The sequence below is a fragment of the Hirsutella rhossiliensis genome (assembly GCF_020360975.1).
Source record: "Hirsutella rhossiliensis strain HR02 chromosome Unknown scaffold00001, whole genome shotgun sequence".
NCBI classification, from domain to species: Eukaryota; Fungi; Ascomycota; class Sordariomycetes; order Hypocreales; family Ophiocordycipitaceae; genus Hirsutella; species Hirsutella rhossiliensis.
The window spans coordinates 9,700,919-9,713,446 of NW_025408667.1; the positions used below are offsets into that span (position 1 = coordinate 9,700,919).

Here is a 12,528-nt window from a genome sequence, read left to right on the forward strand (position 1 = left end):
TTATAGAACTATTATTATAGCGGACCTACTATTATATAGGCCTAAACTATAGCTTCCTTTAATATAAAACTAAGTATAACTCTATATATAATAACTAGGGTTTCCTAAGGATTAAGGGAAATTCTAGTTAAGGGATTATATAGGCTACGATAAGCTTATAATAACTATCGACCTTTATAGCTAGCTATATAATGCCCTTAATTACTATACCTTCTATCGCGCTTAAGGCGCCCTTTACTTACCTTAAGGCGATCTTTTCTACTAGTACTTATATCTCTTATATAAGCGCCTCGTTAACTATAGCGTAGTACTAATAGCCCTTATCTATAAGGGTAGTAATAGGTAAGGAGTTATTAATTATAACCTATATTAAAGTAGGCTCCTTTTTTATATAAGCGGATAGTTCCTCCTTCTCCCTTACTAGTACTAAGAATTAAGGCTTTAGAGCCTATCTTTACTCCGGAGCTACTCTTTTTCCTTTAGGCCTAGGGGGGCGGAGTCTTCCTTATCGTCTAAGGCGAAGAGCGGTTCTATCTTTACTATTTAAACCGCTATAGGCCGCTTAGCTAAAAGGAAGGGGTATTTTAATATAAAGTATATAGATACTCTATAACGTAAGCAGCGGCCGTTAGCTTTCCTCTTCTTAATTTCCTTACTCGTTACCTACTTCGCCCGCTACTTAGAGTATAGGGCGGTATAAGGGGTAGTTAACGGCGTCTTCTTACTACGTTTAGCCCGGTCTATATAGGTAGCCGATATTAAGGTATCCCTATCTATATTAATAGCTAGTTATTTATCTTATAGAGGGGCGGTAATCCTATCGCCGCTATATAGCGTACGCTTATAGAGCTTTTAAAAACGCGGCGTCTATTTATAGCCCTAAGCTACCTTTATTAACTAGCTTATATACTCGCTATAGTTAGTAGGTATAATTATAGGGATAAGTAGCTCTTATAGGGCTAGCGTAATTAAATTCTATAGCTATATAAGCTTTACGCTATCTTCCTATACTATAGTCCCCGCTACCTATAAAAGTATCTCTTTAAAATTAAGAAGGAATTCGCTAAAGGTTTATCTATCTCTTTACTTAAGGGTCTATAGCCTATCTTATGCCTTCTCCCGCTCCTATACGTTGCCGAACGTATATATAAGGTATTAAAAGAAGTCTTATAGGTCGCGTCTACCTTTAAGGCCGCCCTTATCCTAGAATCTAGAGATCTACTATATCTAGGGCTCTAGTAGCGTATAAAGGAGCAAATACCACGCTATATCGCGATAGCTATTTAGGCCCTATTTCTTATTAGTTATAAACTTTATCTATAGCTAGCTAAGGAAGAAGTAGAAGGACTCCGGCTTACCGTCCTAAGTCGGCTAAGGGAGCGGCTTCCGCGTCGGTAGTATCGCCGCCGTAACCGGCGTTATAGAGGCCGTAGGGGTTAGAGCTAGTCTTATAGACGGCTCCCTTAGTATAGCGAGAACCTCGTCCTTCTCGCTAGCCGTCGCGCTTTTAATCGCTTCTAGGATAGCTATAATACTTCCTATCTATCTAGGGAGGGGCAGAGTACTTCCTTAAGGGGGAGGCGCCCTCTCTAGAGAGATATCTATTAGATCTATTAGTTAATAGCTTATACTATTACGGAGTAAGTAGAGGCATAGGCGTAGGTACTATCTATAAAATAATATTAATAAGCTATATAGAGCTCTCTTATACGCGGCTAGCCTATATATATACGTATAGGATCCGGCCCTCTATACGTAACTATATAGCTTAGGCTATAGCCTAAGCTTATAACCTATAATAGTTAAAGACTCTTATATACGCTAGTGTTATAGAGTAGACCTAAGAGGGCATAGGCTGTGGTCGCGCCACTACCCCCCTCTGCTATATACGGCGTGTTGCACGCACGCGATAAAAGGTAACGAATTAACTAAGCTGCCTAGCTTGTCAATTGACCATACTTATTAACTGTCTAGGCAACGCCTAGACTCTTATATATGGTTTCTTCCCGCGCTCTCTTCCGTCACTCCCTTAGTTAATAGGCCATTACCCCTAGGTGCCGCACTACCTATTAGCCTAGGTTGAGATCCCCCGCTGCCTGCGCCATGCACACGCCTCTAGGCTGCGGCGCCCGTATACATGCGCGCCTATCTAGCCTTACGCACGGGGACTCGAACCTACGACCAGTAGGTAGCTTAGTTAATATGTCATAGAGTAGACCTAAGAGGGCATAGGCTGTGGTCGCGCCACTACCCCCCTCTGCCACGTACGGCGTGTTGCACGCACGCGATAAAAGGTAACGAATTAACTAAGCTGCCTAGCTTATTAATTAACTATACTTATTAACTGTCTAGGCAACGCCTAGACTCTTATAGCTAGTAGGAAAATTACTACTTACTATAGGTAATATATAATAAGAAGCCCCTATTAGGCTAGAAATATAGTAATCTAGCTAAATAGAATATCGAAAAACAGCTAAAAGACTATTTAAATAAGAAAGTAAAATGCCTAGCTTAGACCCTTAATTTATACTTAAAGGAAGAGAACTAATAAATACTATTATAAGTAATAATTCTTATAAAGAGAGATATAAAAAGTATATATAAAATATATAACGGTAAAATTAAAAGTAAGGGGTTAGATAAGCTAGGCAAAGATATTTAATTCTTATAAGGGTAGTAATTATAGTAAGGGAGTAATTATTATATTACCTTAATTATCCTTCTTTCTTTTATTTAACGCCCCTCTTTATACCTATTTAGTATCTTAATTAATAAAGAAGATCCTACTTAAAGAAGCTACTAATATCCTCTTAACTACTAAGCTTTTTACCGGTTTTTCCCCTCTATTCTAGCCGTTGCTAGTATATCCGTCTTATCTCTCGCTACCTTTATAGGAAGCTATCGCTACTTTTACTTCCCCTCTTACCCCTACCCTCCTCTCTATACCTCCTTTTAGCTCCTTCTTTTAAACCGGTTTTTTAGCTTCCTTAGTCCCTCTTACTAAGGGATATCTCTAAGAACTATAAAATTAAGCTACGCTTCGCGATAATAATAAGCTAGGAATAATAATTAATATAGTTGCTTTATCTAAGGTAAATACAGCTATTAAGGGAACGCTATTACTTACTAATAAATTAATCTATAATTTAAGGGCTAATATTAACCTTTTTAATAACCTAGGATAGTTCTAGGAAGGAACCTTTAAATAAGGTTCTTATAACGAAGTCTAAGTTAAAGACTAAGCCTTTAAGGTATAAGGAATAAGAATAGTAGTTATCCTTATAATTAATAGTAGAAAGATAACTTTACTAAATATCTACTTTATCTTAGAAATACTAATAAGCGTCTTCTTAGCTAAGCTAAGGATAAATATAAGAATATTTCTAAAACTAGCTCTTAAGATACCTTTATTTAGAACCTATAAAGGATATTTATATTAAACTAACTAACTTTAAAGGCTAATTTATAATAAAAACACTCCTATAGTATAAGAAGTAGGTATTTATAGTTACGTAAGCGCCTAAGCCGATAACTAAGGGGGTAGGTAACCTATAGTATCGCCGCCTTAGGCATCTTAGTCTAAGATTACTAGAGAAGCTATTAAAAGCCTACTTAGGTACTAAGCTTTAAGGCCCTATAATATATAGCTATTAAATATATATAATAGGGAAAGCTAAGAGGGAAGTCTTAAGAAAAATACTATCCTTAAAGCCTAAAAGTCTAAGGGTATAAGTTAGCTTCGACCTTTACCCTAGCCCTATAATAGTATATAATAGGGAAAAGAACTTCGCCCTATTTACCTATATAGATATATTTATAAGGTTCTATTACCTAATAAAAAGAAAAATAGGTATTAAGGATATCTTTAATAACTTCGTAGCGTTACTTAAGACCTAGTATAAAGTTAAGATAACTATATTAGTTACTAGTAGGGAAAGGGCTCTTTTAATAATAAAGCTTAACTTAAAGCTTTTAAAAGAGCTATAGCTAGAGATATACTATATAGTAGTATACCTACTTAATATAATACCCTTTAAATTATATACTTATAGCTAGTAGTATCGCAAAGCATAGCTTAATTTATATTCTTAGAGATATCCCTTAGTAAGAGGGACCTAAGAAGCTAAAAAACCGGTTTAAAAGAAGGAGCTAAAAAGAGGTATAGAGAGGAGGGTAGGGGTATAAGGGGAAGTAGAAGTAGCGATAGCTTCCTATAAAGGTAGCGAGAGATAAGATAGATATTACCGGCAACGGCTAAAAAAGAGGGGAAAAACTAGTAAAAAGCTTAGTAGTTAAGAGGATATTAATAGCTTCTTTAAGTAAGATCTTCTTTATTAATAGAGATACTAAATAGGTATAAAAAAGGGCGTTAGATAGAGGAAAGAATAATAATTAAAGCAATATAATAATTACTCCCTTACTATAATTACTACCCCTATAAGAATTAAATATCTTTACCCTACCTATCTAACCCTTTACTTTTAATTTTACCTTTATATATTTTTATATACTTCTTATATCTCTCTTCGTAAGAGTAGTATCTAGGAAACTAAATATATAAAACGGTGCTTTATATAGAGCTCTATTTTAGGGGCTAACTAAATAACTTAGCGATAGTATGGTAGCGGTAACTAATAGGTAGGCGCCCCCTCTCTAAATATTTAAGCGCTTAAAGGTATATAGGTTACCCTTCTACTAAACCTAAACACCTTTACCTAAATAAGAAAAATTATTTTTAAGTATAATAAATTAATAGTAAGCTACTAGTAAAGTATAAAAAATTTTTTAGTTTATTATACTTTATTCTTATAAGTTATAGCACGGACTTAGGTATTTACTATTATACTCTTAAGGGCGCGCCCGCCCGCTAATATTAGTAAACTTAAATTTAAAAAGAGTATAAAAAAAGATATAAAACTCTAAACTATAAACGTATAAAACTAATATTTACTAATCTAAAAAAAAACCTAGAACTTATATAAAAATTTCTTATTATTTTCGTGTTCTTTATTCCTCTATTTCTATAGTTTAGTTAATTATATTTAAGCTTAGTTAGTTAGCAGCTTATATACCCCTAGGCGCCCAAATATCTAGAGGGGGGCGCCTACCTATCAGTCGCCCGGGGTAGCCTGGATGCATGGTTCGTTGTCATCCAAAATCGGAGGAACACGTGTACAAAATTGGAGGCATAGGTGGCCAAAAAAAATGCAGACCTTGAACATTAGACATGAGCTTGACGGGATCGGAAAGTCTCACGAGGTAATGGCCGTATGTGACAGATGGCGGCTGCAAGTGATCTATGGACTTTGTACTTGCCGTACGCAAGGAGATACGGAGGAACACCAACAGCATCTTAGCCACGTCGACGGGCTGTCTTTACTTTACGCTCTTTGACGAAGTGCAGGCTTGGAAGTTCCCGCATCGTCATCATGTAACCCAGGAAACATAAAAGGCTGGCTAAGTTGCAATCGCATCGATGAAACATCAGGACCCAGCGACGGCACCTCCCGCCGCCCCTCGTCCGAGGCCGCCGCCCCCATCGTCGTCGCCGCCGTGGCCCCTGACGTGGGCGGGTATCGACTTGAACTTATCCACCACCTTGGCGCCCGGGCTGCTCTCGGCCCTCGCCGCCGCCGCCTCGGCCTCGGCCTCGAGCCTCTTCTTCTCGAGGAAGCGGCGCTCCTTCTCGGCGCTCTCGCTCTTGTCCCGCTGCTCCTCCTCGCGCCGCCTGACCTGCTCGGGGGACAGCATCTTGTCGCGGCGGCGGATGAGCTTGTCGACGAAATCCTTGCCCTTGCGGCGCGTCTTGGTGTACGTCTCGAGGCCGACGAGGACCGTGTACGACTTGGAGATGGACACGTGGCCCATGTCGACGCCGGCATCCTTGAGGCTGCGCACAAAGGCGCGGAAGTTGGACGCGGGCGGGCGGTAGTGGCCGCTCAGCGGCGACAGGGACGAGAGGCGGCCGTCCTTGATCTTGATGAGGCCGGCGGCCGAGATGCGGCTGCCCTGCAGAAAGGACGAGTGTTGGAAGGCGCCCGAGTCCTTGATGCCGACGTAGAGGCGGAACGACGTGTCGGCGACAAAGATCCACGTGTTCTTGCGCACCGACTTGCGCAGCAGCTTGTTGAAGATGGTCGAGGCCGAGATGTGCGTGATCTTCTGGACGCCGTGGGCGCCGTCGTAGCCGGGGTCGCCGTACTTGGCCGCGCGGTCGGCTTCTCTGCGCGACTCGGCCGACGACTGGCTCAACGACGACGACGACGTGGAGTCCTTCCTCGAGTGTGCGTCGTTGGGCGCTGCCGCCGAGGGCGCCACCGGGCTGAAGGCGGGCGTGGGGTCGCCCTCGGGGACGATGCCGTGGACGCTGTCCTTGAACTGCTCCGTCGTGTCGATGCGCGCGTCGTTCTTGGCCCAGCACAGGCGTCCTTGCGCATCCACCTTGACGAGGTAGTACTGGCGCTCCTCGCGCGACAGGTAGCGCACCTGCTCGCGCTCGAGGCGCTCCCGCGGACACGTGTCGAGCTCAATGTTCCTGCCGGCGCCGTAGTCGAGCCAGTAGAAGAAGTTGTCGGTCGTGTCCGACTTCTTCCACTCCTCGTGGTACATGCGCAGGTTGCTGCCGTAGCGGTGCTTGACGTCGACCATCTCGAGAAAGTATTGCAGGCCCATCATGCGGGCGGCCTGGCGGCGCTCGGCGTTGGCCAGCTCGCGCTTCCGCCGGGCCTCTGCGCGCTGCTCGGGCGTCTTTGCCGCGTGGCGGCCCGAGTTGGCCGAGTCGGAGTCGGACGACGAGGAGGCGGCATCGTCGGCATCGTCGTGGCCAGCGCGGCGAGCGACGAGGCTCGCTTTTTTCCAGTTGCGCCGCGCGCTCGCGGGCCGGCGGTCGATGGGGTCGTCGAGCGACGTCGTCGCGGCGGCGGAGGAGAGCTCATGGTCGGCGGTGGCGAGGTTGGGGCTCCGTGCGGCGGCGCGCGGCTTGGTCGACTGGCGGAACTGAGCCTCGCGGATGGCGGCGACCCATCGCGTGCCGGCGTCGAGACCGAAGCCCTCCATCTCCCTGCGGGCGCGATAGCCGCGAAACGTCTTTTGAATCATCTGGGCGGCCTCGGCGCGCTCATGGTCGTCGCTGCGCCGCTGCTCCGACGACGTGGTGTGCGAGATGGACTTGCGCTGCTGGCGGGCCCGGCGCCGGGCCTGGCTCTCCTTCTGGGCCTGGACATGGGCGATGCGCTCGAAGTGGTCCTTGTCTGGGGGCACGAGCGAGTCCATGTAGCGGCTGGTCTTTGCGGTGGTGGTGTCGAGGCTGCCTAATGTCGACGTGTCGGGCGACATGCCTTGGTTTAATACTTTTGTAGGGAGAGGGGGAGGGGGAGGGGGAGGGGCGGCGGTTGTAGGGCGATCTGCAGCAGCTCACTGGTCGAATCCAGATGAGAGCAGGTTCCAAGTATTCATGTGAAAAAAAAGAGGATGGGGCAAAGAGAAATAACAATGGTGCTTCTGGTCTGCACGGTACAGTATGCATATATGTGCCTGGCTAAAGGGGAGGGAGGGGAGGGGGGGGACAGTTCGGGAACAGAGGCCCAGGCGTCGCGACGTGGTTGCCGATAATTACACTCTCAAGTCTATCCAGACTGGGTGACGGACGGACGGGTGTTTTTGCAAGTCTTCGGACTCTGTGTCGTCGTCACATCAGGGCTATGGCTGCGAGTTTGTTGAGAAAAAGAGCAGACGGCAGCCCGGGGGGGGTCACGTTTACGAATGCACCAAAAGAGGTGAGGCTGTGCACAGGCGTGGGCGTGAGAGGAGGGAAGTGGCGACTGGCAGCAACTCCCGCAGCCTGTGCTGATGCTTATTATATATGACATGCCTTCTGTACGGTAGGTAGGTAGGTAGGTAAGGTAGGCAGGTATGCTTGAATGTGTATACAAAGTACCTTAGTTAATTATACGTACTCCGCGTGTGGACATGGAGCTTGCAAAGCATCAAAGAATTGAGAGAGATGAAACCTACCTTTGTGCCCCTTCCTTTATCGACGGTGAGGGTGCGTGCATGGTCTGGCCGTGTCGTTTCAGTCAATTGTTTGGGAAATCAGACTCTTGTCAGATCCAGCGAGCAGCCTATACGCCCCTATCCACTCCACCGGCGACTTTACCTGCACGCGCTCTTCATGCCTCAATCAACAGTATATACGGAGTAGATACAAAGCAGATACGGGCCATGCAGGCGATAGCAGTAGGAAAACCTCACACAGCCAATTTTCTACTGTACTACAACGCCTTACGCAATTCTATGGAGCCGCAACAAGACCTACAGTACCTACCTACAGTACAGTATATCAACGCCTTTCCAAGCCACTGTGAATAGCTTCGACGAAGCCCTCTTCGTACGAGAAAGCGGCAATAAGCAGCCGCGGCGGCCAAGGAAGACAACGAGGGATTTGACCAATGCAATGTGTCTCTTTAGACAGGCCCGAGTTGCTGGGACTTTTATTATAGTGATGTTTACTAGGTAGTAAACTATATGGCGCGAAAGCAGCCCGAGCCATGATGGCATTGGGCGCTACGGGCTCTGCCGGTCCGAGTTGCAGCGACAGGGGAGAGAGAACGAGAGGGGCGGAGCGCTGCCGTAACGGCACCCCAGGGTCTTTCTTCCCTTTCCCCACCGGTATCCGACCCAAGCCACGGGCCATGGCGTACGCTTCCACGGACGTGCCCAAGCCGTACTGTAAGTCTGGCCCCGTTGATCAATACCATGTATGTATGTGTGCATGTCCCCTGTCCCGTCATGGCCATTGCGCCCCAAGGCCCTGTTCTCTCACCCCGAGATATCCCCTGGCGAGGCACACACGGGTCCTCCCTCTCCAATAGCTCCCCTCTGCTCCGATCCCGCGGATGCACTATCAAGACTCGCATGTACACTGCCCAGGTATCGTCCACAAGACGCCTCTCAGCCAACGCGTCGCCTGTATTTACAAGTCATTGGCGATCATGTGCGCTCCCAGAACGAGGCCCAAGAAGGAAACAGAATTAACAGGAGAGTATAACACCCGCAATCACGGAAACAGAAACGCCCGGAGCACAGGTGACCCCGAAAACTCGGGGTTCAACATGATGCAGCTGCACCAATGCAAGAGTCAGCGTCTAATCAAACAACGATGACAAGAGGCCGCGTACTTGAGAAAGTATTGCAGGCCGGCCCGCCTCTTCTCGAGAAACTTGGGCCGGAACCGCGAGATGATGCTCTTGGGCGGCAGCACCGGCATCGCCGCCTCGAAGCTGGGAAACGACAGCATCAACTGCGCGCGCAGCTCGTCAAACTCCGAGTACCGCTTGCGCACCGTCATGTAGCTTCCCTGCAAGAGGTTCCTCATTAGTTGGAGGAGACAGAAGAGACGACGACGCACGGCGGCAACTCACCCGGAGCGTCTCGACCCGGACGTTCCACACCACAAAGGCGCCAATGTTGGTGGCGCTGCCGTTGACGACGGTGTAGTCGACCACCTCGACACTCTTGGCCCAGCACGCATCGTTGCGGTCGCTGTGCTCGCTCGTGTCGTTGTCGCGCAGCGTAATCGCCCCCGCCGGCGGGCCCGAGTCGACCGAGAGGCTCGAGGCGTTGCGCCGGGGCGCAGCGCTCGACACGACCCAGTACGGCGGCGACATGACGGCCGCCGCCGATGGGGAGTCTGGAGCATTGTCGTCGTCGTCGCTGCTGTCGAGATCGCTGCACGTCTCGATGATGGCGGGAGGAGTCGAGCGGGGAGCGGCGGCGGCGGGGATGCCGAGGGCGTCCAGACCGGCCTCCTGGCCGGCAAAGGCCGAGCCGCGGTGCCTGTCTACCGCCGACGCCATTCGGCCATGTGTGTGACGGGGTCGTGCGCCGTGTGCGCGGGTCGGGATCCGATTCGAGGGCGGGATCTGCCTGCGCAGAGCTCTTGCTGTGGTGGTGTCGTCGCCGGGCGAGCGAGTGCAGCGGCAGAACAAGCGTCGGGCGAAGAAGCGAGACGGCGAATGAAGCTTGCGGCTATCGATGGGGGCAGTCGGCGACGACGGAGTTGATGCGGAGGAGGCAGTGTAGGAGAGGCGGCGAGGAACTGGACCCAACGCCTTCCAAGTCCGTCGCCGAGAGAGTGCCGGGTAGCAGATTCGTTGGGTGCCGGGAAGTACGGATAGCTTGTATCTTTGCTCGGCTGTTGTCAACGGCCGCAGCATCAGCGGGGCGATGCACGGAGTACAGTACCGCGGGGAACCACATCCGCTGGAATAACGATGCCCCGCTCAACGAAACACCAAGCACTCGGTAACTTACATTTTGTTTTCTCTTCGCCGGGGAACATGAGGGGAAACAGAGCTTACATCGCGGCAGACATCCACCCCTGGGGCATCGACGCAGCACCCGAGTGCCAACGAAGCATACAGCCTTGTCTCGAGGGACAGTGAGGCAAGCAAGGGCCCGAGAGAACGGTACCTGATGTGTTCGTACAGCACAGGCTTATATTCACTATTTATTAGTCAGGCCTGCCTGGTCCGGTTTCTTGCCGCACTCATCTGCACTTGGCTGGAAGCAGTCATGGCCAACCTTTCTCGTCACAGCCCCCTCCGCCTGCCATCGTCGGGCCCATCCATCATGGCTGTGCTCCGTCCAAAGTGCTTGCATCATCAGGTGACCGGTCACTGGGTGGGCACCCCGGCATCACTTGTGCCTGTGCGTATGCTGGGCAGCCGTGCGACCCCCCTTTGTCCGGTCCCCTCTCATGGCTATCCGCCCGCCAGACAACAAAGACGACAAGAAGGTGATTCTCACGTCGCAACTGGTCCAGACGGCGAGCTCGCGTTGGCCTAGAGGCTTCGCTCTCCCCCTCGCTCGCTGAGCCGAACCGAGGCCAAGCCTAGGAGAGGGTCGGCCGGGTGGCGTTTCCTGCCAGCCAGCCGCCCTTGTCTGACAGGCTGGGTCCGTCCCGCCGCCCGTGCTCACCGTGCTCGTCGCGCTGTACGGAGTATTTACAGCCATTGTGCGTGCGTCGCGGGATGGAATGGAACGCGCACAATGTAATTGTCTGCGCGAAATCGAAAGGGCCACATGGCGTTTCTGCTTGCTCCGGACGAGGTGACGATCCTCCTCGTAAGACATTCTAGCCCCGTTGACCAGCCTCCTCCGAGCTAGCGGATCGTCTCTCATTTCACCTTCTCCTTTTTTTACTTGTTCTATGGGGACGAGACCGTTCGAGCCGCCGCGTGCATACGGTCCAAGAAGGGTCGAGTATCGCCGGTGGGCTCGCAAGTATCCGTACTTGTCTCCGGCATATCCTGCGTCATGCGCGCAGGATACGCTTTAAGATACGATAGACTATCCTTCGCACTGCACGTATATGCAAGTAAGCGCATAAACTGACGGATCTCTGTGCTCGTACAAGAAAAATAGTAGGCTGGGCGGCGACCACACGGGGCACCAGCCAGCCCGAATGGTCGTCGGCCATGTGGACGGCCTCGGGCAATACGATACGGAGTAGGCACATACGAGCCACTCTGCGTACCGACCGGGCGTCTTCTGGCTCTCCAGCAGCTGCAGCAAGCTTGTCGTTAGCTGGCGGAGCCGGGCATGCATGCACGTGAATATGTAGGCGAGCACACACGGATGGATGGATCAGTTGGGATACGAAATGCTGCCTCACGTCCCCCGCTCGTCCGTCGTCCGTCTTCCGTCGTCGACACCAAGACCAAGACCAAGACCAAGCACCCGGTTAATTACCCGCATTCCCTGCAGCGCCGGCAACGAGCTGATGACTGAGGCGAGCCTTTGTTCCCCAGCCTGTGTCTTGTCCCGTCATGTCCCTGGGATACCTGGTTCTCTGCGCACGCACAGGCCGCCGACAGAGTACCGGGATGTCTTGCTGTTTCTGAGACACGAGCCAACGCTGATTGTTGCTGGGAGAAGAAGCCCTTTGGGCCCAAGACAAGACCCTCGATTGTCCCGATCGGCCTCCGGTTGCTGGGCCTCTCTTTCTTGCCTCGAGCAAATAATGATGCAGCGGGGGGGGGGACAACGAGAGCTCGAGCGCATGTCAAAACCTGTGCAGCCAGAGCCCGTGCCGCATGCATAGCGCTGTGCCGAGACCCAGTCGCACAGCCTCCCAGCCCCCGTTTGCGTCCGTCCACGGCTGGGGGGCGGCCGCCTGTCGCGAACGAGGCCCTTATCTTCCGATTTTGCTCTTCTAGCTCTGGCCCTGCTCTCCCTCCTCCCACGAGAGCTCTGCTATTATTTACGGAGCACTCCGTACGCTGGGTGCATATTGCGAGAGAGTCGTAGCACCCGCAGCTGCTCCGCCCCTGAGTGAGCCGGGAATTGCTTCTGCTCCCGTCGCTTGCAATGGGTATCTCGCTATTGGCAAATAAAAAAATTAAATAAAATTCACTGGCGATTGCCGGCTCGTGCGTATCTACAGGCACCGTGCGACTGCAGTGCCCGTACCAGTACCATGCGCCTCCCAGCAGCCAGCTCCCAGAGCCAGGCCCTGGCAAAGCGGGT

At 50.1% G+C, this 12,528-nt stretch overlaps 2 protein-coding genes across 2 annotated transcripts; both read right to left on the reverse strand.

Annotated features, from left to right (window-relative positions):
- Nucleotides 1-5,484: 5,484 nt before the first annotated feature.
- Nucleotides 5,485-7,272, reverse strand: HRG_01240 (IQ calmodulin-binding domain-containing protein; the record flags this gene model as incomplete). Its single annotated transcript, XM_044859711.1, has 1 exon — nucleotides 5,485-7,272. The coding sequence occupies one exon, from the start codon at nucleotides 7,270-7,272 to the stop codon at nucleotides 5,485-5,487; it is 1,788 nt and encodes a 595-aa protein (XP_044726111.1).
- Nucleotides 7,273-9,055: 1,783 nt separating this feature from the next.
- HRG_01241 (PX domain-containing protein) lies at nucleotides 9,056-9,854 on the reverse strand (the record flags this gene model as incomplete). Its single annotated transcript, XM_044859712.1, has 3 exons — nucleotides 9,056-9,119; nucleotides 9,177-9,355; nucleotides 9,420-9,854. 3 exons carry the CDS (start codon nucleotides 9,852-9,854, stop codon nucleotides 9,056-9,058), a joined length of 678 nt encoding a protein of 225 aa, XP_044726112.1.
- Nucleotides 9,855-12,528: the final 2,674 nt, after the last annotated feature.